We start from the raw sequence: 21,449 nt of genomic DNA, 5'->3' as shown, positions 1-21,449 counted from the left end.
AGAGGGAGATGCGGAGCGCGACGAGGCCGCGGGAGACGACGGACTTCTCGGACGGAGAGAGAGCGAGCCAGTCAAAACCGCCCGAGTGGACAGCTCTCAAGCCTCCTCGCAAGGTGCAGACCAGCTCACCGTCGCACTCTGTCGTTTCTCTCGAGAGCGAGGCGAGAGGGAGGAAGAAGTAGAGGCTCGAGAAGCGACGTTTCACGGCTCTACACGCTCACGGTCTTGCCGCCCGACCGTAGCCTCGCCTCGAACTTGGCAAACTCGTCCTCTGCAACCGCCTCTGCCTCGCCGAGGACCTGCGCCGAAGAAAGGGGGAGGGTCAGTCGCGGCTAGAGAGAGAGAGAGGGCGAGGAAGAGGGCGCACCTGCTCGACCTCCTTGACCTCGGGGATGTAGTGCATGAGCATGCGCTCGATGCCGCTCTTGAGCGTCACGCTCGAGCTCTCGCAGCCCCTGCAGCTGCCCTTGAGGCTGAGCTGGACGACGCCCGACTCCTCGTTGAAGCCGCGGTACTCGATGTCACCGCCGTCCTCCATGATGGCCGGGCGCACGCGCGTCTCGAGGAGCTCCTTGATCATGGCGACGACCTCCGAGTCCGAGTCGAGGATGCGCGTGTCCTCGGCGCCGCCGCCGCGGCCCTCCTCGAACAAGGGGCGGCCGGCGGTGAAGTGCTCCATGATGATCGAGTAGATCTCGGGCTTGAGCTCCGACCACTGGCCGTCCTCGGTCTTGTTGACCGAGATAAAGTCGGGCCCAAAGAAGACGGAGCGGACGTCGGGGAGGTGGAAGAGGCGGTCGGCGAGCGGCGAGGCCGACGAGCTGCCGGCGTCGAGGAACTCGTGGGTCGACTCTGGCGAGACGGGCTGGCCGGGGATGAACTTGAGCGAGTCGGCGTTGGGCGTCGTCTCGGTCTGGATGAACATGGTGCGGCGCTGCATGCCTGTGTCGGGGGGAAGGGGGAGAGAGATGAGGTCAGCGTCGGTTGGCGACGAGGCGCGAGGGGCAGGGGGAAAGGGGCGCACCAGTGAGCTGCCATGCTGCAGCGACCGAACGGGAGGTCGTGGCTCTGGGCCTGGTCGAGGTCGAGGCGAGCGAGACGACCGAGTGGAGCGACCGCTTGCCACTGGTGCCGGCGACGGCGAACGCGGCGGGCGATGCGGTGCGGGTGCGCAGGGTGCGGGCAGTGAGGCTCAGGGCCTGGCGAGCAGCATTTGGTGCGGCCATGCTGAGTGCGGGTGAGGGTGTCGAGCCAGGAAGCGGGAGGAGAAGGCGAGCCAGAGTCATCCACCCGGCCGCAGCACAGCGTGGACGGCTGTGCAGCCCTAGCGAGCATCTATCTAGCTCCTCAGAACTTAGGTTCACCCGACAGCGAAATCAACGTGCGAGCGACGCCGCTCGCCATCGTCGGCGGCTCGTCGCTTGAGGCGGTGCAGGTTCGGTCTCTCCACCAGGCTCCGCTCGAGCAGAAGACACCGCAACCCGCCAGAGCGTCGTCCATTTTCCCGCCTCACACGTCAGCAGCTGCGCCCAAAGGACCTCGACGCTCACCGCTCGCCCACCTCCTCGACCCACCTTGGCTCGACCTCGATGGCCTCACGCATCGCCGCCAAGCGCCTCCAGAAGGTGCGTCCTGCCACGTGTCTATGCGTGAACTTTCCTGACAGCCGCCTCCGCCCCGCAGGAGCTCACAGAGCTGCAGACCAAGGGGCCGCCAACTGGTGCGTGTGGGGTGCCGCCTCCCTCGCCTCTCCCTCGCCTTGCGCAGCTCGCCTGACGCGTCGACGAGTCGACTGTCGCCCACACAGGCTGCCGCATCATTCACGCCGACAACCTCGAGGAGTGGGTCGTCGCCCTGTCCGTTCTCGGCGACTCGTGCTTTCAAGGCGGTGCGTCGTCGACTCTCTCCTGCGCACCCTCGAGCACAACACTCACGTCTAGCCCTCCCCATACAGAGGAGTTTGCCCTGGTGCGCCGAGCCGTCCACGCCCTCGTCCCGCCGGCGAACCACGAGCTGACTTTCGTCCTCATCCTCCTTCTCCTGCAGCGCTTCCGCTTCTCGAACCAGTACCCTATAGACGTTCGCCCTCTCTTTCACCCTCATCCCTCTACTGCGACCTTTGAAGCACGTCGTTGACCCTCGTTCGTCGCGCGCAGTCGCCCGAGGTCACCTTCCTCACCAGCGACGGCTTCAAGCCGCCGCAGCACCCGCACGTCTACACCAACGGGGGCGTCCTCGTTCTCCTTCTTGTCTTTCCTCGTCCGCACGTCGCTTGCGCTACGAGCCTGGGGCGGTGTCGCCATTGTGCGTCAGGATGCACTGACGCTCGTTCCCCTGCTCGTGCAGCCACATCTGCGCCTCGGTCCTCGGCAGCGGTACGTCACACGCCTCTCTCGGTCTCTTCCGACGGGCAACGTCGACACTTCGACGGGCCGATACTGACCCATCTCGTCGTCCTCTGCGCGCAGGCTGGTCCCCAGTCCTCAACGTCCAGAGCCTCCTCATGTGCGTCCAGCGCCTCGGCCGGTCCCGAGCCGAGCGTACGTGTCCTGACCGCAGCTTGTCCTCGTCCGCAGCACTATGCAGAGCATGCTCGCGTCGTGCAAGTCGAAGGAGCTCCCGCCGGACAATGATCGTTACGTGCGTCCCTCTCTCCCTGCCTTTCCAGCTCGGCGAACGTGTCGGTGGACATTCCTGTTGGTCTAGGAGGCTACGTCGAGGGTCCTCCTGACACTCGCCGGCCCGCAGGTCCGCAACGCGCCCAAGTCGCCCAAAGATACGAGATGGTGCGTCCTCCTCTTTCCCTGCCTCCCTCTCGGTCGAGCTCGTCGTCATCGAGGACAAGCCTGTCGAGCTGTACAGCCTGTCGCGACGAGAAGCCGCCGGCGCGACGAGGCGAGCTCTCTTTCCGGTCGCTGACGACCCGCTCGACGTCCCTCCCATCCTCCTTCTCCTCGCCGCTCTCTCGTTCTTTGCAGGGCGTATCACGACGGTGAGTCTCTCACTTTCTCTCGACGTCGCACGACACTCTCTCTCGCGCCCTTTCGCCGTCGCGACAGCCCTGACCCGCCGTCTTTGCCCGCGCTCGAGCAGACACCGTCTGAGCGCCGCCCGCCCGCTCTTCGCCGCTTCCCCTGTACCCCTTCCCATTCCCCCTCGCCTCTCTATACCCTGTACCTCCTATCCTCTTTCGCCTCGCCCTCTCGCTCGTCGTCCCCGCCTCGTCGCTCGAGCTGCGTTCGCCCGCGCGGTCCGGCCTCCGCCACGTTCTGATTGGGCCTGCATCGCACTTCCGACATTGGGCGACCGGTCGATTGCCTCGGCCCGCCGCCTGTGCGCACCCGCTTGGCCGCGGAATTCGCGCCGCTCTCGTTCGTCGGAGGTGCTCGTACGGGCGCGGCCTGCGCGGCGAGTCGGACGAGCAGCGAGCTTCCCTCTCGACTCGGGCACGTACAATGCGGTCGTCTCTCTCACGTCGAGGCCTCTCTGTGCGTCGCGAGAGGAAACAGGAGAGTGCGCGAGAGGGGCGCGGGAGAGCAAGTTGCAGTTTGAGAAGGTCGGACGTCGAGGACGAGGTGGGTCAGGCGACGTGGAGCGGGTGCAGCGAGGGAACCTGGCCTTGGCCATGACGGGAGAGCGTCGAGTTGTGCCTGGGAAGCGACGAGGCTGCAAGGGCCCGGCTGGCTCCGCGTCGAGAGCGAGTGCCCCACACCGTCGGAACGAGCGCGCGCTCGCCGTCTCGTCCTTCTCCCCCTTCCGCTTCCCTACCCTACCTCGATACCTCTCGAGTCTCTACCACCACCACCTGCTCCAACATGGCGACCGAGCACGACTACCGCAGCGCCAAGACGCACCCCATCTCGAAGCGCAACGACGGCTCGTCGCACACGAGCCACGCCAACCCGGACGAGTACGCCGCGCTGTACAAGGAGTCGGTCGAGCAGCCGGCGCAGTTCTGGGACAAGGTGAGCCCAACCGTCCACGAGCGTTGTGTGGGGAGCGAGTCGGAGGGGGGGCGAGGGGGCGGGCACGGGCTCTCGGGCTCGCGGCAGCTCGTGCGCTTGGACGGGGCCTGCACCGTAGCCTCGAGGCACGCTCTGCAGGCCGTATCGCGCGCTTTCATGGATATTGAGCCGGCGAGGGGCGAGGGAGGAGGACTTGCGCTCGCCCGATGGGTTGGGAGGGGCGCGCTCAGCTGTCCCGCCGGCACTGGGCCTCTGCGGGACGCGCAACGGCTTTGGACATGCTTGATGGAATTATCTCGAGCAGACCCGGCAGGCTGCACATCCTCGCGAGGCCGTGGCAGCGCGTGGGAGCATTTGCGGGGACGGGCGACGACTCGGAGCAGCACGCTGACCACCTCTCCACCGTGTCCCGATGCGCCGTACAGATGGCCAAGGAGCACCTCTACTGGTGCGTCGCCGGTCGGCTCCACCGCTGCCGCAAGGAGAGCGTGTCCTGACCTCGTCCTCCTCGTCCCCTGCGCAGGCACCGCCCGTACTCGACCGTCACGGCCGGCTCGTTCACCGCCGGCGATGTCCAGTGGTTCCCCGAGGGCGGCTTGAACGTCTCGTACAACTGCGTCGACCGCTGGGCGTACAAGCACCCGAACAAGGTGCGCCCCCTCTCACTCTCCCTCTCTCTCGCCTTGCGCTCCGCCCTGCGCTCGAGACTGACACGTTCGGGCCCTCGTCGCAGACCGCCATCATCTGGGAGGCCGACGAGCCTGGCGAGCACGTCGAGCTCACGTACGAGCAGCTGTTCCAGGAGGTCTGCAAGACGGCCAACATCCTCAAGAGTTACGGCGTCAAGAAGGGCGACGTGCGTCCTCCTTTCCCTCGCTCGACACGCCCCACCGCGTCGTACTGACCCTGTCGTCCTGTCCTCCCGAGCAGACCGTCGCCATCTACCTCCCCATGGTCCCCGAGGCCGCCATCGCCTTCCTCGCGTGCGCCCGCCTCGGCGCCATCCACTCCGTCGTCTTTGCCGGCTTCTCCGCCGAGTCGCTCCGCGACCGTGTCGTCGACGCCAAGTCGCGCGTCGTCATCACGACCGACGAGGGCAAGCGCGGCGGCAAGACGATCGCGACCAAGTCGATCGTCGACGCGGCGCTCACCGAGTGCCCGGACGTCGAGCACGTCCTCGTCCTGCAGCGCACCGGCGGCAAGGTCAAGTGGACCGAGGGCCGCGACCACTGGTGGCACGAGGAGAAGGAGAAGGTCCAGCCGTACTGCCCCGTCGAGATCGTCTCGTCCGAGGACCCGCTCTTTATCCTGTACACCTCGGGTTCGACCGGCAAGGTGCGTCCCTCTCTTCTCTTTGTCTCTCGGCGAGGTCCTGCGCCCTCGAGGAACCCGGAGCTCACCCTCGTCGTCCCCCTCGCCCGCAGCCCAAGGGCGTCGTCCACACGTCGGCCGGCTACCTCCTCGGCGCCTTCATGACGCTCAAGTACGTGTTTGACGTGCACCCGGACGACCGGTACGCGTGCATGGCCGACGTCGGCTGGATCACGGGCCACACCTACATCGTCTACGGCCCGCTCGCCAACGGCGTCACGACGACCATCTTCGAGTCGACGCCCGTGTACCCGACGCCGTCGCGCTTCTGGGAGACGGTCGCCAAGCACAAGCTCACGCAGTTCTACACGGCGCCGACCGCGATCCGCCTCTTGCGCCGCCTCGGCGAGGAGCACACCAAGGGCCACGACCTGTCGACGCTGCGCACGATCGGCTCGGTCGGCGAGCCCATCAACCCCGAGGCGTGGGAGTGGTACTGGGAGCACGTCGGCAACAAGGAGTGCGCCGTCGTCGACACGTACTGGCAGACCGAGACGGGCTCGATCATCATCACGTGCGTCTCCTTCTCCCTCTCTCTCTCTTCCCTCCTCTCCTTCCTCGTGCCACATCCTGACTCACCTCTCTCTCGAACCTGTACAGGCCTCTTCCCGGCGCGACCAAGACCAAGCCCGGCGCAGCAACGCTCCCCTTCTTCGGCATCGACCCGGTCCTGCTCGACCCGACGACGGGCAAGGAGATCGAGGGCAACGAGGTCGAGGGCGTCCTGTGCGTCCGCAAGCCGTGGCCCTCGATCGCCCGCACCGTGTACGGCGACCACAAGCGCTTCCTCGACACGTACATGAACCCGTACCCGGGCTTCTACTTCACCGGCGACGGCGCCGGTCGTGACCACGACGGCTACTACTGGATCCGCGGCCGCGTCGACGACGTCATCAATGTGTCGGGTCACCGCCTGTCGACGGCCGAGATCGAGAGCGCCCTCATCCAGCACAACGGCGTCGCCGAGACCGCCGTCGTCGGCATCCCCGACGAGCTCACGGGCCAGGCCGTCGTCGCCTACGTCTCGCTCAAGCCCGAGTTTGCCGCCGAGAACCCGGACGAGCCGGCGCTCCTCAAGGAGCTCGTCCTCCAGGTCCGCAAGACGATCGGTCCGTCCTACCTTCTCAACTTGCCGGCCTTCGCAAAAGTCACCTCGTACTCACTCAGACCGTCCCACCTGCAGGACCGTTCGCTGCGCCCAAGAAGCTCGTTCTCGTCAACGACCTGCCCAAGGTGCGCCACCGTTCCAGCCCTCGAGGGCGTCGGGAGCCTCCCCCGGCCTCCTCCTTCTCTCCCGAACGCTCCTGACACTCCCTCGCACTCCCTGGGTCGCAGACGAGGTCGGGGAAGATAATGCGACGCTTGCTGTCCGTCAAATTCGCGTCCAACCACGTCCCAGGACGTAGCGCTGACGTTGCCCGTCCTGCAGGCGCAAGATTGCGAGCGGCGAGGGCGACCAGCTGGGCGACTTGTCGACGCTCGCCGAGCCGGCCGTCATCGACCAGATCAAGGAGAAGTTTGCCAAGGCGTGAATCTGCAAGTCTGTGCCGTTGTCGTCGCAGTGACCCTTCCTCGTCGTCGTCGTCTCGTCGTCCGTTCGCGCCCGGTCCTCTCCCTCTGTACCTTGTCTCGAGCTCTCTTCGCTCTCTCTTCTTGATACTGCAACACAAGGGTTCGTTCCTGATGCACGTGCAGTGCGACTAGAGAGCAGAACGAGAGCTTGCGCGAGTCGACGGCGCCCAGTCGAGCCGAGGGAGAGCGGCCCTCGCCTCTCTCGACACCACGTCGCTCGTCCGGCGAGCAGTGCACTGGCTCGCACTTGCTGGCTCCCTTGAGCCCGACTGCATCATCGGCGCCGCCCATTCAGCCGCCAGCTCGCCCGGCCCCGCCTCATCGCCCTTTGACTTTCGCCGCCCGCTCCACGGCGCTCACTACCTGCGCCGAGGGCCAGCCCGCTCGCTAGACACGACCAAAAGAACTATCAGACTGCTTAGACGCCGTGCCGAGCGACCCTAACCGCCGACATGAGGTGCGTCCACCCTCTCTCTCTCAGGCGACCCTTCCTCGCGGCGGTGAGCCTCGCCGGCAGGCAAGCCGCCATCTTGTCCGCCGCACAGGCCGCATAGCCCGCCAGGCACCCCGGGCTCACGCCGGACCACACTAACCTTTGCTTCTCCTCCCTCTCCTCCTCCCCGTCCCTCCCCCGCTTCCCCCGCCCGCCCTCTCCTTCGACGGTCGCGTCTTTCCTCTGCAGCTCATCTATCCCTTCTATAAACGCCCTCATCTGGCTTTCCGTCAAGCCTTTACTCAAACTCGCCATCCCCGTCGGTATCGGCGTCTGGCTCACGCGCAAGGGCCTCTTCCCGATTCCTGCCGCCCGAGGAGCATCGCAGGTCATCCTCAATGTCACGCTCCCTGCGCTCCTGTTCGCCAAGATCACGCCGTCGATCAATGGCGAGAACGCGCAGGCCATCGGCCCCATCTTCCTCGTCGCCCTCGTCTACATGATCATCTCGTTCGTCCTCGGCACGATCGTCCGCCTCGTGTGCCCGACGCCGCGCAACTTCAGGTGGGGCCTGCTCGCCGCCGCAACCTGGTCCAGTGCGTCCCTCTCTCGCCCTTCCTCGTAACGCGGCGCACCCTGACCTTGCCCTTCCCGCAGACTGGGGCGACTTGCCGACGAGCGTCGTTCAGGTGCGTCTCGCCCTCGTGTGGCTCTCCCTTCGTCGCAAACATGCTTACGAGGCTTTTTCCTGCAGACTGTCTGCGCGTCGGCGCCATTCTCGGGCCCGCAAGACGCCGATCTCGCCATCGCCTACGTCTCCATCTTCATCCTCGTCTTCTACATCACGCTGTTTCCCATGCGGGGCATCCACCTCATCGAGCGCGACTACACGCACCCGGCGCGCGTCCTGTCCGAGGAGGAGGCCGAGGCGCACGCGGCGAGAAGCCCGCTACACAGCCTGCGCGGCATCGGCCGCAACGTCGGCGGGCTCGTACGGCGTCGTCGAGGAGGGCGCAAGGCGGCGGCGGGCCGTGACGAGGAGCAGGGCGCGTCGAGTGTGGCGGCAGGCCGCGACGAGGCCGAGAAGGCGGCGGCGGACGCTGCGCAGCCGACGTTTGCGCCGCTGCGGCGCCAGACGACCTCGCGCTCGCACGACGCCGCCTCGATCCGCGAGATTGCCGGTGCCGCACATGCCGCGTCGCCGAGCGACGTGACGGGCCAGTTCGCCGGCGCGCCCGTGACGCCCGCGAGCGAGACGCTGCGGCGAGGGTCGTTCGGCCGGCGGCACCTGCGCGGCGTCGTCGCGGCCGAGCAGCGGCTCAAGACGATCGCGGCGTCGCGGGCGACGTCGGCCGTCGGCGACGAGGACGAGGAGATCACCGAGGTCGGGACCCAGCCGCCGGACGAGCTCGACCGCAAAGACATGCAGCTCGCGGCGACGAGGTCGACCTCGGCGGCGGCGATCGAGGAGAAGCTGTCGGGCGACGAGAAGGACGGTGCGGCGTTGTCGATGCAGGGCGAGGAGGAGGAGCACGAGGCGGCGGAGCGTGTGCGGCCGAGGTGGTTGCGGGTGCTCGTCGGCGTCAAGGGCTTTGCGCTCTCTCTCCTCACGCCGCCGACCATCTCGCTCGTCACCGCCCTCATTTGCGCACTCGTCAAGCCGCTCAAGGCTGTGCGTCTCTCTTTCTCTCTCGTCCTCTTCAACGTCGTCGAGCTCACGAGCAGCCCTTCCTTCCTGCAGCTCTTTACGACCGTCGAGGACTACGACTGGCACCCGACGGCGCCCGACGGCGCCCCACCACTCGCCATCCTTCTCGACACGGCCGCATTCATCGGCAACGCGTCCGTCCCGCTCGGCCTCCTCGTCCTCGGCTCGACCCTCGGCCGCATGCGCATCCCTCGACCCATCTCCAAGCTCCCGCTCTACAGCATCTTCGCCCTCGCCCTCTGCAAGGTCGTCCTCCTTCCCGTCATCGGCTACGTGTTCGTCCAGGCTCTCGTCAACCACACGAACCTCGTCAGCAAGGACAACCTCGTTCTCCAGTTTGTGGTGCGTCCCTCTCGCCTCTCGGACCTTCCTCGCCCGTACTGACTTTGTCGCCCCTGCAGATGATCTTCTTCTCCGTCGTACCGACTGCGACGACCCAGTGCGCCCTGACCGTCGTGCGTCCTCGTCCCTCTCCTCCTTCCCCGTCGTCGAGCGCTTTCCGGGCTCACGTTGCCTCGCTCCGCCGCGCAGATCTTTGCGCCCGAGGACGGCGAGTCGAACGCCGACATCCTGGCGTCGTACCTGCTCGCGCAGTACGCCATCTTCATCTTCTCGAGCGTCGTCTTGACGGCCCTCACTTTGAGAAACATCTTTGCCTAGAGGGTCGCCCTTGTAGCTTCGTGTGGATGTAATAGAGGCGTACGGCTGTCCTGCATCTGTCGAGAGGAGCGCTTTGGCTGGCGGTGCGTGAGCCAGCGGACCTCGGCCGGGCTGAGCGGACCTCTCGCTCCTCGCCAACACCTCTCTCACGGCTGAGATGGGCGCAGCAGACGACCGACCGCTACCAGATGGGTGGATCAAGCAGTGGGACAGCAACTGTGCGTCCTCTCGCCGTCCCTGTCCCCCTCCGTCGTCCCACCTTCCACCTCATCAGCCCGAGTGACGAGGACGACTCTCTCCCTCTCTCCCTCGACAGCCAGACTGACTCGCAGACCGCCCATAGACCAGCAGAACTTCTACGTCGACACCAAGGCGACGCCGCCCAAGTCCGTCTGGAGCCTCGACGAGGTGTTCGCCTCGGCCCGACCCGCCTACGCTCCTCCACCAGGGCCGCCACCTCCTCTCCGCTCGGGCCAGGACTCGTCGAGGAGCTCGCAGCAGTACGCGGGCGCTGGGCAGTCGGGTCCGCCGGCGTACGAGCAGGCGACGGGCGCGAGGGACTCTGCCGGCGGTGGGGGCGGAGGCTACCATGGCGGCGGCGGAGGCTATGCTCAGCCCCAGCAGGGTGCGTCTCTCTCTCTCTCTCTCTCTCTATGTACCTTCCCTTGGCGAGGACAGCGGCGAGGAGGCGGCGAGCCATCGAGAACGGCGGACTGACCCTTCCGCCCTCCAGGTTACGGCTACCAGCAGCAGCCCCCGTACGGCGCCGGGTACCCGCAGCAGGGCTACATGCAGGGCGGCTACCCGCAGCAGCAGCAGCCGATGATGATGCAGCAGCCGATGTACGGCCAGCCCATGTACGGGCAGCAGCAGATGCCGATGCAGAGCCGAGGGCGCATGGGCGGCGGCGGCGGCATGGGCGGCATGGGCGCGGGCATGCTCGGCGCAGGTGCAGGTCTCCTCGGCGGCATGATGGTCATGAACGCGAGTGCGCCCCGTCTTCCTCCCATTCTTCTCGGGCAGAGCCACTTTGTCAAGGTCGTGCACTGACCCTTTCTTTCTCTCTCTCCCTTTCTCTCCCTCTTTCTTTTTCTCCCTCTCCTCCTCCTGCCCGTCCTCGCAGTCGACGACTCGCAGCAGGATGCGTATCAGGAGGGCTACGATGATGGCGGAGGAGGAGACGACGGCGGTGGAGAGTGAGCGCGACCTCTATAGCTGGCGCCGTCCTTCCTCTTCTTCGCGCTCTCATGATCTGTCTCTCGGTGCAATATCACTCGATCCTCTCGGTCTGAACAAATCGGCGCTCTCGGGACGAGGGACGGGCACGAGTCGCTGCCGCGAGAGCATGTTGCACGAGAGCTCGAAAGCGCTACTCAGACCTTGGTGCGCTTGCCCCGCCCGCCGACATCGCCCGCCTTGCGCTTGACCGACTCTGCGAGGGCGCGCAAAGAGTCGCTCTCTGCAGGTGCGGGCGCCGCCTTGGCGCGAGGCCGCTCCTCTGAGGGCGCGACCGGCGCACGGACCTTGTCCGTCTTGGCGGCACGACGCTTGCGACCCTCGGTGAGGAGCGCCTCCATGTTGCGCGACTTCTGGTACCTGTGGACGAACGAGAAAGACAGAGAGTCAGGAGAGGCTCGGGCGGCGAGACGAGGCCGAGGGAGGAGGGCCAAAGATGGAAGGCGGAGGAGGAAGAGGAGGGAGAGAGAGACGGCGAGCGTACCGAGGGTTGGACGGGTCCACGGCGTAGTCGTAGTCCTCGTACAGGCTCTTGAAGCGGTCGTCGCCGAGGTCGAGCTTGAACTCGTCGTTGACGGGCTCGTCCTTGTCGAGCGCCTTCTTGCCCTTGCCCTTGACCTTGTGCTTCTTGCCGGCGTTCTTCTCCGACTTGAGGATCTTGCGCATGTCGAAGTGGCGCCCACCCTCGCCGCCGGCACCGCCGACGTCGTCCTCGTCGTCCGAGCCGACGAGAAGCGCGAGCTTGGCGTGCTCCTCGGCGTTGGCCTTCTCCTCGGCCTCGCGCTGCTCGCGCTTGGCCTTCTTCGACAGCTTGTCGCCCTTCTTGCCCTGCGCACCGACGCCGCCGATCTCGTCGCCGCTGTCCTTGCCGCCGTCGTCGTACGCCGCGAACGGGTCCTCGCCGTCGTCGGCGAAAAAGTCGTCGTCGAACCCGGCGTCGCCCTCGCGAGGCTCGAGCGGCGCGCCCGAGGCGCCCTTGCGCATGCCCTCCTCCTCGAGCAGCTCCTCGACCGTCTTGCCCTCGTTGCGCGCCCTGCGCTCGAGCTTCTTGCGCTCGCGCCGCTCCTTCTCCTTGCGCTTGTACGCCTCGATGCTCGTCTCCTGGCGCTCGTCGCCGCCGGCAAACTCGAGCTGCTTGGCGCTGCGCTCCGACAGGGCCGGCGCGAACGTGATCTGCATGCCCGCGTCGGCGCCCTTGCGCTGCTTGCCGCCGGCGACGGCGCCGCCGTCCCAGGTCACCTCGGACTCGCCGTCGCCGCCTGCGAGGCCGAGCAGCGACCGCAGCCGCTCGCGCTTGGTCTCCTTCTTGGCCTTGGCCGGCGCGGCGGCGGCGGGAGCGGCAGGAGCGGTCGGCTCCTCCGCCTCGAAGAAGTCGTCGTGTTCGTCCTCGCCGTTCTCGGCGACGTCGTCCTCGTCCGACGACGACGCGAGGTACTGCGCGATGTCGTCCTCGCCGATCTTGGCCTTGCCCTTGGTCGCGCCCTTCTGCTTGGACCGGTCGAGCGCCGAGGCGAGGTACGTCTCGAGCTTGGTCTTGCGGTGAGGGTCGTCGGCGTCCCAGGTGAGCTTGACCTTCGAGTGGCGCAGCGCGTCGGTCTGGAAGTCGATGCCGGTATAGCTGTTGCCCTCGGCGGCGATCGACGCCTCGGTCGCCTCGTCGTGAACAGGGTCGTCGTCGAAAGACGTGTCGTCGGGAACGTACCTGAAGTAGACGAGCGTCAGGACCGATTCGAGGTGACAATGTTCAGAGACACCGAAACCTGGGCGAGCGAGGTCGGGCAAGAGGGAGGAAGGGAGAGAGGGAGACGCACTGGAGGTCAAAGATGTTGGCCGTGCGCTCAAACTCGGTGCCGTTGATCTGCTCGACGACGTGCTTGGCCGACGCAACCGTGTCGAACGTGGCGATGGCGTAGTAGTACCTGCGAGAGAGTCCTACGAGTCAGGCTACTGGCCGACGAGGCGGGCGAGAGCCGGAAGGAACGAGACGGGGACGCACCTCAACCGCTCGAGCTGGTACTTGCGCAGCGCCTCGGTGTCGTAGTCGTCGCCCTCCTGGAGCTGCTCGTCGATGAGGTCGTTGGTCGTAAAGTCGTCGCCCTCGTCGGCGCTGTCGGCCCTTCTCCTGCGCTGCTTGCCCTTGTCCTTCCTCCCGAGCTTGAGCGTCTTGCCGCCGTCGTCCTCGTCCTCGTCGCTCGACTCGGCGACCTTGGCGCGCAGAACGTCGACCGGCGGGCCCTCGACCGCCTCGCGCTCCATGCGCTCGCGGCCGAACTGGGACGGGTAGATGCGCAGGCTCTTGAGCCGGCCGGGCGCGATCGCGAGCTTGGTCGGGATCTTGACGGCGTCGCGGTTGTCGTTGGCGTACTCCTTGCGCTGCTGGATCGAGGCGGCGGTCGCCGACAGGCACGACGCGAGGACGCGGTACAGGTCCGACGCGCGCAGGTGGTCCCAGTCCATGTTGACGATGGCGAGGCGACGACTCGGCTCGGCGCCCTCGTCGTCGTCGTCGTCGTCGTCGAGCTCGGCGGCGCTGTCGTCCTCGTCGGGGAAGAGGGACGCCGGCTCGGTCTCGGACAGGTCGATGGAAGGGCTGCGCGACGGGCGACGACGAGAGGCGCGACCGCCAAGCCGCACCGAGCCGGCGCGCGACGACGAGTCCGACTCGGCGTCCGAGACGGCCTCCTCGTCCGACGACTCGAGGAGGACCTCGCCACGAGCGAGGTCGACGAAGCCCGGGCGTGCGGGCTCGTCCTCCTCCTCCTCCTCGGCGCTCTCGCCCGCCGACGCCTCCTCGCCCTCCTCGTCCTCGCCCGCCTGCTCCTCGCCGACTTGCGCGTCGTCGGCACTGGGCGAGGCCATGCGGTAGTAGCGCTTGAGCTCGTTGACCGAGGCCTCCTTGTCGAGCGGGCGGCCATACTTGTCGACCTTGCGCGCGAGCTTGCTCTTCTTGGCACCGGCAGCTGCGTGGGAGAGAGTGTGAGCTTTAGACGGCAGTGGCTCGGAGCTAGAGGGCGAGGGACGCACGCTGCTGGTCCTCGAAGAGCTGCTTGAAGCGGTCGTCGACGACGAACTTGGTCTTGCTCGCCTTTGGGCGGACGAACCGCGGATCGGTGTGCAAGCGAGCAAAGCGTGGGTCTGACATGGCCAGAGGCGGGCTCGAGGTGTAGAGCAGCCGCGTTGGTGGCGGAGAGATGAGGTCGAGCACGGCTCCTCCGCCTTCCGTCGGTGCACCGCCTCACGGCTCTCTCCCTGGCTTGCAAGTCAGCTGAAGTGCTGCACAGTGCGTCTCGCAATAGCTCTGAGAGCAACGGGGACGACAGCGCGCACCCTCGAGAGAGTCCCGCTCACTTGCTCCTCCTCGTCGCTCTCGCTCTCGCTCTCGACGACGACGAAGCGCTCGGGTAAGGGGAGGTAATGCTACTGCGACGAGTTTCAGGAGGGGGCTATCGGCACAACAGATCGACGAGACGAACAGGGGGAGAGGGAGGGGGAGGGAGAGAGAGCAAGCACGGCTGGACGAGGCAAAAGCGCCGAGGAGGAGAGGGTGTGTACGGTCGGGGAGGGGTAGGAAAGGGTGGGAGAGTAAAGAGGGAGTGGGGGAAGAGGGTATAGAGTGCCCGAGCGGGGCGAGAAAGGGAAAGAGAAGGAAAGGGAAAAGACACCGTCGCCGCCGCTCACTCCTCGTCCGAGTCCGAGTCGCTCCCGTCGTCCGACGAGCTGTCGCTGCTCGCCTGGTCGCCTCCTGCGCCGCCCCCGGCGTTCGGTGGCACGGCACCGTCGCCGCCGCCGCCGCCGAGGCCCGTCTCGCTCCCGCGCCGGCTCAAGTCGCCGCCGGGCGGCCCGCCGGCGTTGTCAAACTGGGCGAGCTGCGCCTCGAGCGCCTCGATGCGCGCCGCCTCCTTTTCCTCGTCGAGGTTCTTGCGCTGGTTGCGCCCGGGACCGCCCTTGGGCGGCTTGGACGAGTTGCCGCGAGGCGGCGGCGGCGCCGCCGCGACGGCGCGCACGGCCGGCTGCGAGTCGGGGCACACGTAGCGGTACAGGGCGAGGAGGGTGCGCTGGTCGAGCTGGTCGATGTCGAGCTCGATCTCCTGGTTGGCGGCGCCGAGGAGGTCCGGGCGGCCGCGGCGGATGATGTTGATCGCCTCCTCGAGCTGGTCGCCCTCGAACGCGACGATCTTGACGGCGAGCTCGCGCTTCATCTCGAAGTCGACGTACTCCTCCATGACGGGCTGGTGGTGCCCGCCGTGGTGGTGGCCGAGGTCGCCGCCCGTGTGCCGCCTCGACGTCGACGCCGAGCCGCCGCCGTAGTACGCGCCGCCGTCGTCCTCGTAGTAGTCGTCCGAGTCGTCGTCGCGCCGGCGCTTGGGCTTCTTGGGCGCGCCGCCGGGACGAGGGCCGCCGCTGTGCGTCTTCTTGGGCCGAGGCGGAGCCGGCGGCGGCGCGCCGTACGGGAGGTAGGGCTGCTGCTGGGCCGGCTTCTTCTGGGGCGGAGGAGGACGAGGAGGCGGTGCGGCGTGCATGCGGGCCTGCATCTGGGCGAAGCGCTTGGCCTCCTTCTGCGCCTTCTTGTTGGCCTTCATGAGCTCGATGTTCTGCTGCAGGAGGTTGAGCTGCTGCTCCATGGCCGTGAGGCCGTCCTCCTCCTCGTCCGAGTCGTCCTCGTACGCGATCGGGCGCTCGGCCCACTTGGCCTCGAACACGGTCTCGAGCCGACGACCCATCTCGTGAACGGGCGTCTGCGGCGGGTTGAACGCGTAGCAGTTCTGGAAGATGGCGCGCACGTCGCGCTCGAACGCCTCGTACGGCGGCGACGGGTACTGGTTGTGCTCGACCTTGGACCGGACGAGCGACAGGTCCATCGGCTTCTTGACGAACTGGAGGTAGGTCGGGTACGCCGCGAGATCTGGGCACGGCGACGACGGGAGAGAGAGTCAGGCCTCGGCGTCGACAAAGGGTGGTGCGAGAGATGGGGAGAGAGAGAGAGAACGAACCGACAGGGTGGTAGAACGGGTAGGCGTACTGCTCGTGGACCTTCTTGTAGAGCTCCTTGACGACCTCCTTGCAGAAGCGCATCTGCTCCTGGGCGACCTTGGCCGCGCTCTTGACCTTCTTCTGCGGCGCGCCCGACCCGCCGTACCCGGGCAGGCCCGCCAGATTGTAGATGCCGCCCGCCGTCACGTCGACGCCGGCGCTCTCGAGGTACGGCAGGTCCTTGGCCGGCGCGTGGATCTCGCGCTTGGGGCGCGAGCTCTCGGCAGGACGAGGCGGCATCGGCATGGCGGGCTTGGGCGGCTCGACGTACTTGGGCGGATAAGGCTGCGAGGGGAGGGAAGGGAGGGACGAGAGCGTCAGTGACGGCATCGAGACTAGCGCGACGACGACGACGACGAGGGGCAGGAGGAGGAGAGAGGGAGGGAGACGCACAGAGATGGCGGGAGCGAAAGGCATGCCGCGGTACGTCTTCTCCGCCGAGTCGGCCATGGCGCCCGCCATGCCCGACACAGGGTTCTTCTCGCGCGGCCCGTTGTACCGGAAGCAGTTGGCCCAGATGCGGTCGAGATCGGTCTTGAACTCGGCGACGGTGCGGTACGGCTCGTTGCCGTCCTCGCCGGCATTCGAGCCCTCCCACCTGCCCTCGCCGTCACGGCCCTCGCTGTAGTCGAGGCCGTACACGCGCCCCGCCTTGGCCGCCGCCTGCATGCCGCGCCCCGTCGCCTGGAGCCGCGCCTCGACCGTGCCGAGGTCCATCGGCTGCGTGATGATCTTGTAGTAGTCGGGGACGAGGAGCGCGACGGCGTCGACGGGCTTGAGGAACGGCGGCGCGTTCTTGTTGCGCTTGAGGTTGCGCACCATGTTGATGGCGAACTTCTGCTGCTCCTTGGTGATGATGTGCATCGGCGCCGGCTCGACAGGCGCGGGCGAGCCCTCGGCGTCGGGATCGGGCTTGGCGGCCGAGGTCGACGCGACGGGCTCCTCCTGCTGCTGAGGCTGCTGCTGCTGCTGCTGCTGCTGCTGCTGCTCGCCGGCGGCAGGAGGCTGCGGCTGCTGCGCGTACGCGCCGGGCGTGCCGTAGTGGGCGGGCGACGGCGCCGACGAGCTGGCGGGAGGAAGGGCGGACGACGACTGGGCGGCGGGAGGAGGAGCGCCGAGCGGCGACTGCGAGTAGTGGTGCATGTCGGACGGCGACATGGTCGGTGCGGCGACAGGTGCGGACGCAGGAGGTGGTGGCGCAGACGAGGCAAAGGTGGGCGCCGTGGTGAAGGCCGAGGGGTCAAAGCCCTGGACGGGCGTCGGCGCCGGCGAGGCCGACGGCGCGCTCGCAGGCGGCAGCGACGAGTACGGGGCCGGTGACGGCTCGACGACCTCGGGGCCCGAGGGAACAGGCGCCGGGGCCGAGGGATAGGGCGACGGCTGCTCGACGGCCGGGGTCGGGATCGCCGGCGGCTGCAGGAACGGGACGACGTGCGCGTTCAGTACGCGATACGGGAGAGGACGAGAGAGACAGAGAGCGAGCAAGGACGCACCTCGTCCTCGACCTTGGGCCGCTTCGCCTCGCGCTCCTCGGCCGACTCGCCCAACATGCCGCCCTGCTCGCCGTACGCCGCCTCGTCTGCGGTGCGCTTGAGCGCCGGCGACGACTCGGGGATGGCGCCCGTCGCGGCCGACTGCGACAGGCTCGGCGACCCGCCGCTGACGTCGCCCGAGCCCGCGCCGGCCGCGAAGTCGGCGAGGCCGAGCGCCGCCTCGCCCATGGCGACGTCGGCGAGCACGTCGACCGACGACATGCCGTTCGAGTCGCCTGCGTCGCCGTAGCCGTTGGCTGCGCGCTCGTCGAGGGCCGACAGCGGGTGCGAGCCGAGGCCCGGGTGCGCGCCCGTGTGCTCGACGAACGACTCGATCGCGCCGTTGACCTCGTCGTGCGCGTGCGCAGGGTGCGGCTCGACGGCGGGCGCAGGTGGCGCGGGCGCAGGCGCGACCGGGGCGGGCGTCGGCGGCTGAGCGGCGAGGCTGCTCGCGCTGTCGCGGTGCTCGAGCTTGGCGGGGAGGCCGAGGTGCGCGGGCAAGGGCGCCAGCGGGGGCGGGGGCGGAGCGTCGTGCGGCTGCTCGTGAGCGACGGCGGGCGCAGGCGAGTCGGCCGTCGCTGGCGGCTGCGGGGCGGGCGGTGCATCGGGGGCCGGAGCGTCGGCGGGCTCGACGGCGTAGGTGGCCGGCGGGGTCGGGAGGGACGAGGTCGAGACGACGTCGGGGCCCTTGAGGGTTGGCGGCGGGGCCGGTGCCGGTGGTGCGTCGTGCTCGGGTGCGGCGTCCATGATGAGGGCGAGGCTGGACGAGGCGAGGCGAGGCGGGTCGGTGTTGTTGCGTGTACCTCAGTGAAGAGGACTCGAGGGCGTTGCCGAGTAAGGGCGGGGAGGGAGAGGGAGAGAGGAGGGGGAGGAGACCGAGCCGAGGGTGAGGCGGGACACAGCCAACAGCGACGGCGCGGGCGAGCGAGAGAGGGAAGGAGGAGAAGCGAAGACAAGCTGTGCGCGCCCCGCCCGCCGCCACTTGAAGCCGCCCTCGAATCCCCGTACGGCCCTCCAGCCCTCTCTGGTCCTGCACAGCTGCCGCCAGTCGACTCGCACCACCATTCCACCCACCCTGCCAGACTCTCGCACCCTCTCGACGCCGCGAGCGAGCCCACGACGACCGACTCGCCCCCCTCGGTCACCAGCCTTTGCCCGCCTCGCACGCCCTCACAGCACCACCAGCCGCTTATCTGGCCCGCCCAGCTCCTGACAAGTGAGTCCTGCACCCCTCCGTTCATCTCTCGCCTCTTCTCGACGCCGCGATGTCGCTGTCGACGACGGCCCGCGTGAGCTGACCCACCTCTCTCCCTGCCCCCCTGCTCCTCCCGCCGCCGCTATACGGGCGATACAAGGCTGCCATGCACACATCATCACCTCTCTCGCCTCCTCTGCGGCATCCACTCGCGCTCGGAGCGAGTTGGCGACGACTCGCTCGTCCACGCCGCTTGACTCAGCTCTCGCCTCGTCGCAGACGCTCACGCCTGCTACACGCCTGCTGCGGGGATCTGGCTCCGGCCAGGGCTCTCTCAAAACTATCTGCTCCCGATCCTCGCTGCGGCGTAGCCCTCGCATCCCGCCAGCTCTCGCTCGCTTGCGTCTCCTGCCTCTCGCCTGGTGCCCCTCGGCGCGAACGAGCCTCGCTTGGCTCGGGCTCGTCACCGCGCACGCTCGTCTCGTCCGTGCGGCAACAGAACTGTGCGGGCAATCTCCGAGGCGGCCGGTCGCCGGGTACCCCAGTCCGCTCGCTCTCCCGCTCGAGCCGCTCGGCCCTCTCGACTCGCTCTCTGCGGAGCCGTTCGTCAACGCTTGCTCGTTCGCTCGCTGCAGCTCGACACTGGACACAAGGACGACACTCTATGTGACATCAAGCACTCGTTGCAGCCCTCGTCGACGTCGCCGAACCCGCCTTCGTCCTCCCCTTCCTCCTCGCCCCGCCGGCGTTGTACAGAGGCTAGAAAGCGCACAGAGGCATCGTGGGAGAGGCACAGGGGCGCGCGTACAACACGTCGAGGGCGCGAGAGAGGGCAAGGGGGACGAAAGGCGAGCGCGAGTCGGGTCGCGAAGGGAGGGTACAGCTTGACGAGATCGAGGGGAAGAGAGAGAAAAGGGGAACGACTGGGGATGTTTTCTGGTCTTGATCGGGTTTGCGGGTGCGCAGGCGAAAGAGGCGAGCTCGGGCTGGCGGGTGGGGCTCGTGCGGCGTGCGCGCCGACGACGAGCAGGAGGAAGCAGCAGTGAAGCGCTCTCCCGCTCGGGTCGGCGGTGCGGTCGCGACGAGTCCGTATGCGAGGGAGGAAGGGGAGAGGTATAGGCGGACGAGAGAGGCGGACGACGAGGGTATGACGGTCGGTTGCGAAGGGCGAGGGCGGCGGCAAGGCGAACAAGTCGATGCGAGAGCTCGATCACGGCTTGCGGTACTCGTTGAGGACCGGGTAGATCTGGGCGAACGCCTGGTAGATCTCCTCGCGGAACTGTGTCGAAGGAGAGCCCGTCAGGAACGGTCAAGAGGGGAGGGAGGGGAGAGCGACCGAGACGCACCTTGGCGCCTGTCAGGACGATCTTGCCCGACACGAAGATGAGCAGGACGACCTTGGGCTTGACCATGCGGTAGATAAGGCCCGGGAACAGCTGTGTCGAGGAGGGAGGAGAGGATCAGGCTCCGCACGGGCGATGAGAGAGGACGAGAGCGGAGCGCACCTCGGGCTCGTACGAGCTGAAGTGGCCGTGACCGTAGGCAAGGCCCTCGAGGCGGATCGGGAACTTGACGTCGCACTGTCGATGAAGCGGCGGGCAGGGTCAGGAAAATGCTCGCGCGAGGAAGAGAGAGAAGGCGGTGAGAGGGGACGCACCGAGCCGACGATGTTCTGGATCTTGAAGTCGGTGAACTTGGTCTCGAAACCGAGCTTCATGATGATGCGGGCGAACTTGCGCGCTGCGAGGCGAGCGTCGTCCTCCGACTTGGCGCCCGTCACGACGACCTTGCCCGACGCGAACACGAGCGCCGTCGTCTTGGGCTCGCGAATGCGCATGATGACCGCCGCGAAACGCTGCTCGTCGTGATAGAGAGGGAGAGGAAAGCGGTCGAGGTGATTGTGGGCGAGGGAGAGAGGGAAGAAGAGAAGCGCGAGTCAGTTCGAGAATCTGGAAGAGGAGGAAAGGGGGGGACGCACCTTGGGGTTGTACTCGGCGTTGCGGGCGTGGAGCGCGATCGTCTTGAGGTCGAGCTTGCACTCGAGGTTGACGGTCGCGACGATGTTCCTTTCGCGCGGCGAAGAGGAACAGAGCGTGTCAACACAGGTCACAACGGCAAGGGAGGGGCTCGGGGCATGCGCGCATCTCCCTCCTGCTCCTTCCAGCACCTTGTCCCGCACTGCGCAGCACGAAGGCTGGCGATTCGTACCGCGAGAGGTCGGCTGACCAGGCCTCCTCCTCCCCCGCACCGGCACGGTCCAGAGCAAGCGGTGAAGCAGGCTGCGAGGACTCACTGCAACGTCGGGACGATCCCGTTGACGCCCGGGATGACGGCTCCTGCCTCGTCGCCCGCCTGGGCGGTGCCCTTGCCCTTGTCCTGCGAGTCGGCCTCGGCCGCTGCGCCACCGGGTCCTCCTGCTCCTGCCGCTGCCGCCGCGCCGTTGCCGCCGTTGGCCTGGTTGTTGCCACGAGTCGGGAGGACGAGTCCAGACATGCTGCTGCTCTGCTCGAGGGGTGGGTGAAGCGGGGCGAGAGGCGGGTGATGGGAGGTGGAAGGCGGTGGACGACGAGGCGGCGGCCAAGCTGTGGGGCGAGGCGAGGGGTGGCGAGGCGAGACGTAGGGCAGTAGACGGGCAGGACTGGCTCGCAACGACTCTAGCTTGAGCGAAGGCGGCGCGGACGGAGGGAGACGTTCGACCTCGCCTCTCCCCCTCTTGAGCGAGCTGCGTTTGCCCTTGTCGCCGCTC

General features: G+C 67.6%; 8 protein-coding genes across 8 annotated transcripts; 4 read left to right on the top strand and 4 right to left on the bottom strand.

The window, feature by feature from the left end:
- Positions 1-171: 171 nt before the first annotated feature.
- Positions 172-1,150, bottom strand: RHOBADRAFT_28750 (uncharacterized protein). The gene is made up of 3 exons (XM_018412838.1): positions 1,025-1,150; positions 368-942; positions 172-299 (listed from the first exon to the last, which is right to left on the bottom strand). Exons 2-3 carry the CDS (start codon positions 938-940, stop codon positions 210-212), a joined length of 663 nt encoding a protein of 220 aa, XP_018269682.1. The 5' UTR covers positions 941-942; positions 1,025-1,150; the 3' UTR covers positions 172-209.
- Positions 1,151-1,589: 439 nt separating this feature from the next.
- On the top strand, positions 1,590-3,104 carry RHOBADRAFT_45593 (uncharacterized protein; the record flags this gene model as incomplete). Its single annotated transcript, XM_018414634.1, has 13 exons — positions 1,590-1,625; positions 1,684-1,720; positions 1,808-1,888; positions 1,955-1,968; positions 2,047-2,079; positions 2,157-2,213; positions 2,285-2,304; positions 2,347-2,375; positions 2,469-2,505; positions 2,577-2,640; positions 2,749-2,786; positions 2,979-2,992; positions 3,094-3,104. The coding sequence occupies 13 exons, from the start codon at positions 1,590-1,592 to the stop codon at positions 3,102-3,104; spliced, it is 471 nt and encodes a 156-aa protein (XP_018269681.1).
- A 677-nt stretch (positions 3,105-3,781) lies between these two features.
- RHOBADRAFT_54829 (uncharacterized protein) lies at positions 3,782-7,023 on the top strand. Its single transcript, XM_018417523.1, has 10 exons — positions 3,782-3,965; positions 4,391-4,413; positions 4,489-4,615; positions 4,699-4,821; positions 4,896-5,300; positions 5,390-5,850; positions 5,937-6,445; positions 6,520-6,569; positions 6,672-6,703; positions 6,766-7,023. Exons 1-10 carry the CDS (start codon positions 3,816-3,818, stop codon positions 6,866-6,868), a joined length of 1,983 nt encoding a protein of 660 aa, XP_018269680.1. The 5' UTR covers positions 3,782-3,815; the 3' UTR covers positions 6,869-7,023.
- A 295-nt stretch (positions 7,024-7,318) lies between these two features.
- RHOBADRAFT_28743 (uncharacterized protein) lies at positions 7,319-9,757 on the top strand. The gene is made up of 9 exons (XM_018412837.1): positions 7,319-7,365; positions 7,591-7,937; positions 7,999-8,030; positions 8,096-8,320; positions 8,477-8,578; positions 8,657-9,013; positions 9,083-9,391; positions 9,451-9,504; positions 9,581-9,757. The coding sequence occupies exons 1-9, from the start codon at positions 7,361-7,363 to the stop codon at positions 9,707-9,709; spliced, it is 1,560 nt and encodes a 519-aa protein (XP_018269679.1). The 5' UTR covers positions 7,319-7,360; the 3' UTR covers positions 9,710-9,757.
- A 109-nt stretch (positions 9,758-9,866) lies between these two features.
- RHOBADRAFT_54827 (uncharacterized protein) lies at positions 9,867-11,003 on the top strand (the record flags this gene model as incomplete). Its single annotated transcript, XM_018417522.1, has 4 exons — positions 9,867-9,927; positions 10,053-10,334; positions 10,443-10,697; positions 10,833-11,003. 4 exons carry the CDS (start codon positions 9,867-9,869, stop codon positions 10,907-10,909), a joined length of 675 nt encoding a protein of 224 aa, XP_018269678.1. The 3' UTR covers positions 10,910-11,003.
- Positions 11,004-11,026: 23 nt separating this feature from the next.
- On the bottom strand, positions 11,027-14,087 carry RHOBADRAFT_54826 (uncharacterized protein; the record flags this gene model as incomplete). The annotated part of the gene is made up of 6 exons (XM_018417521.1): positions 11,027-11,141; positions 11,229-11,305; positions 11,430-12,647; positions 12,757-12,864; positions 12,942-13,905; positions 13,970-14,087. 6 exons carry the CDS (start codon positions 14,085-14,087, stop codon positions 11,083-11,085), a joined length of 2,544 nt encoding a protein of 847 aa, XP_018269677.1. The 3' UTR covers positions 11,027-11,082.
- A 263-nt stretch (positions 14,088-14,350) lies between these two features.
- Positions 14,351-18,255, bottom strand: RHOBADRAFT_54825 (uncharacterized protein; the record flags this gene model as incomplete). Its single annotated transcript, XM_018417520.1, has 4 exons — positions 14,351-15,848; positions 15,937-16,261; positions 16,370-17,389; positions 17,470-18,255. The coding sequence occupies 4 exons, from the start codon at positions 18,253-18,255 to the stop codon at positions 14,620-14,622; spliced, it is 3,360 nt and encodes a 1,119-aa protein (XP_018269676.1). The 3' UTR covers positions 14,351-14,619.
- A 1,658-nt stretch (positions 18,256-19,913) lies between these two features.
- On the bottom strand, positions 19,914-21,196 carry RHOBADRAFT_32077 (uncharacterized protein; the record flags this gene model as incomplete). The annotated part of the gene is made up of 6 exons (XM_018413011.1): positions 19,914-19,982; positions 20,050-20,139; positions 20,209-20,283; positions 20,361-20,558; positions 20,682-20,769; positions 20,997-21,196. The coding sequence occupies 6 exons, from the start codon at positions 21,194-21,196 to the stop codon at positions 19,914-19,916; spliced, it is 720 nt and encodes a 239-aa protein (XP_018269675.1).
- Positions 21,197-21,449: the final 253 nt, after the last annotated feature.

Source organism: Rhodotorula graminis (genome assembly GCF_001329695.1).
Source record: "Rhodotorula graminis WP1 unplaced genomic scaffold RHOBAscaffold_10, whole genome shotgun sequence".
NCBI lineage: Eukaryota > Fungi > Basidiomycota > Microbotryomycetes > Sporidiobolales > Sporidiobolaceae > Rhodotorula > Rhodotorula graminis.
Note: the sequence above shows the minus strand (reverse complement) of the source record. Positions and strands in the feature narration are given on the sequence as shown.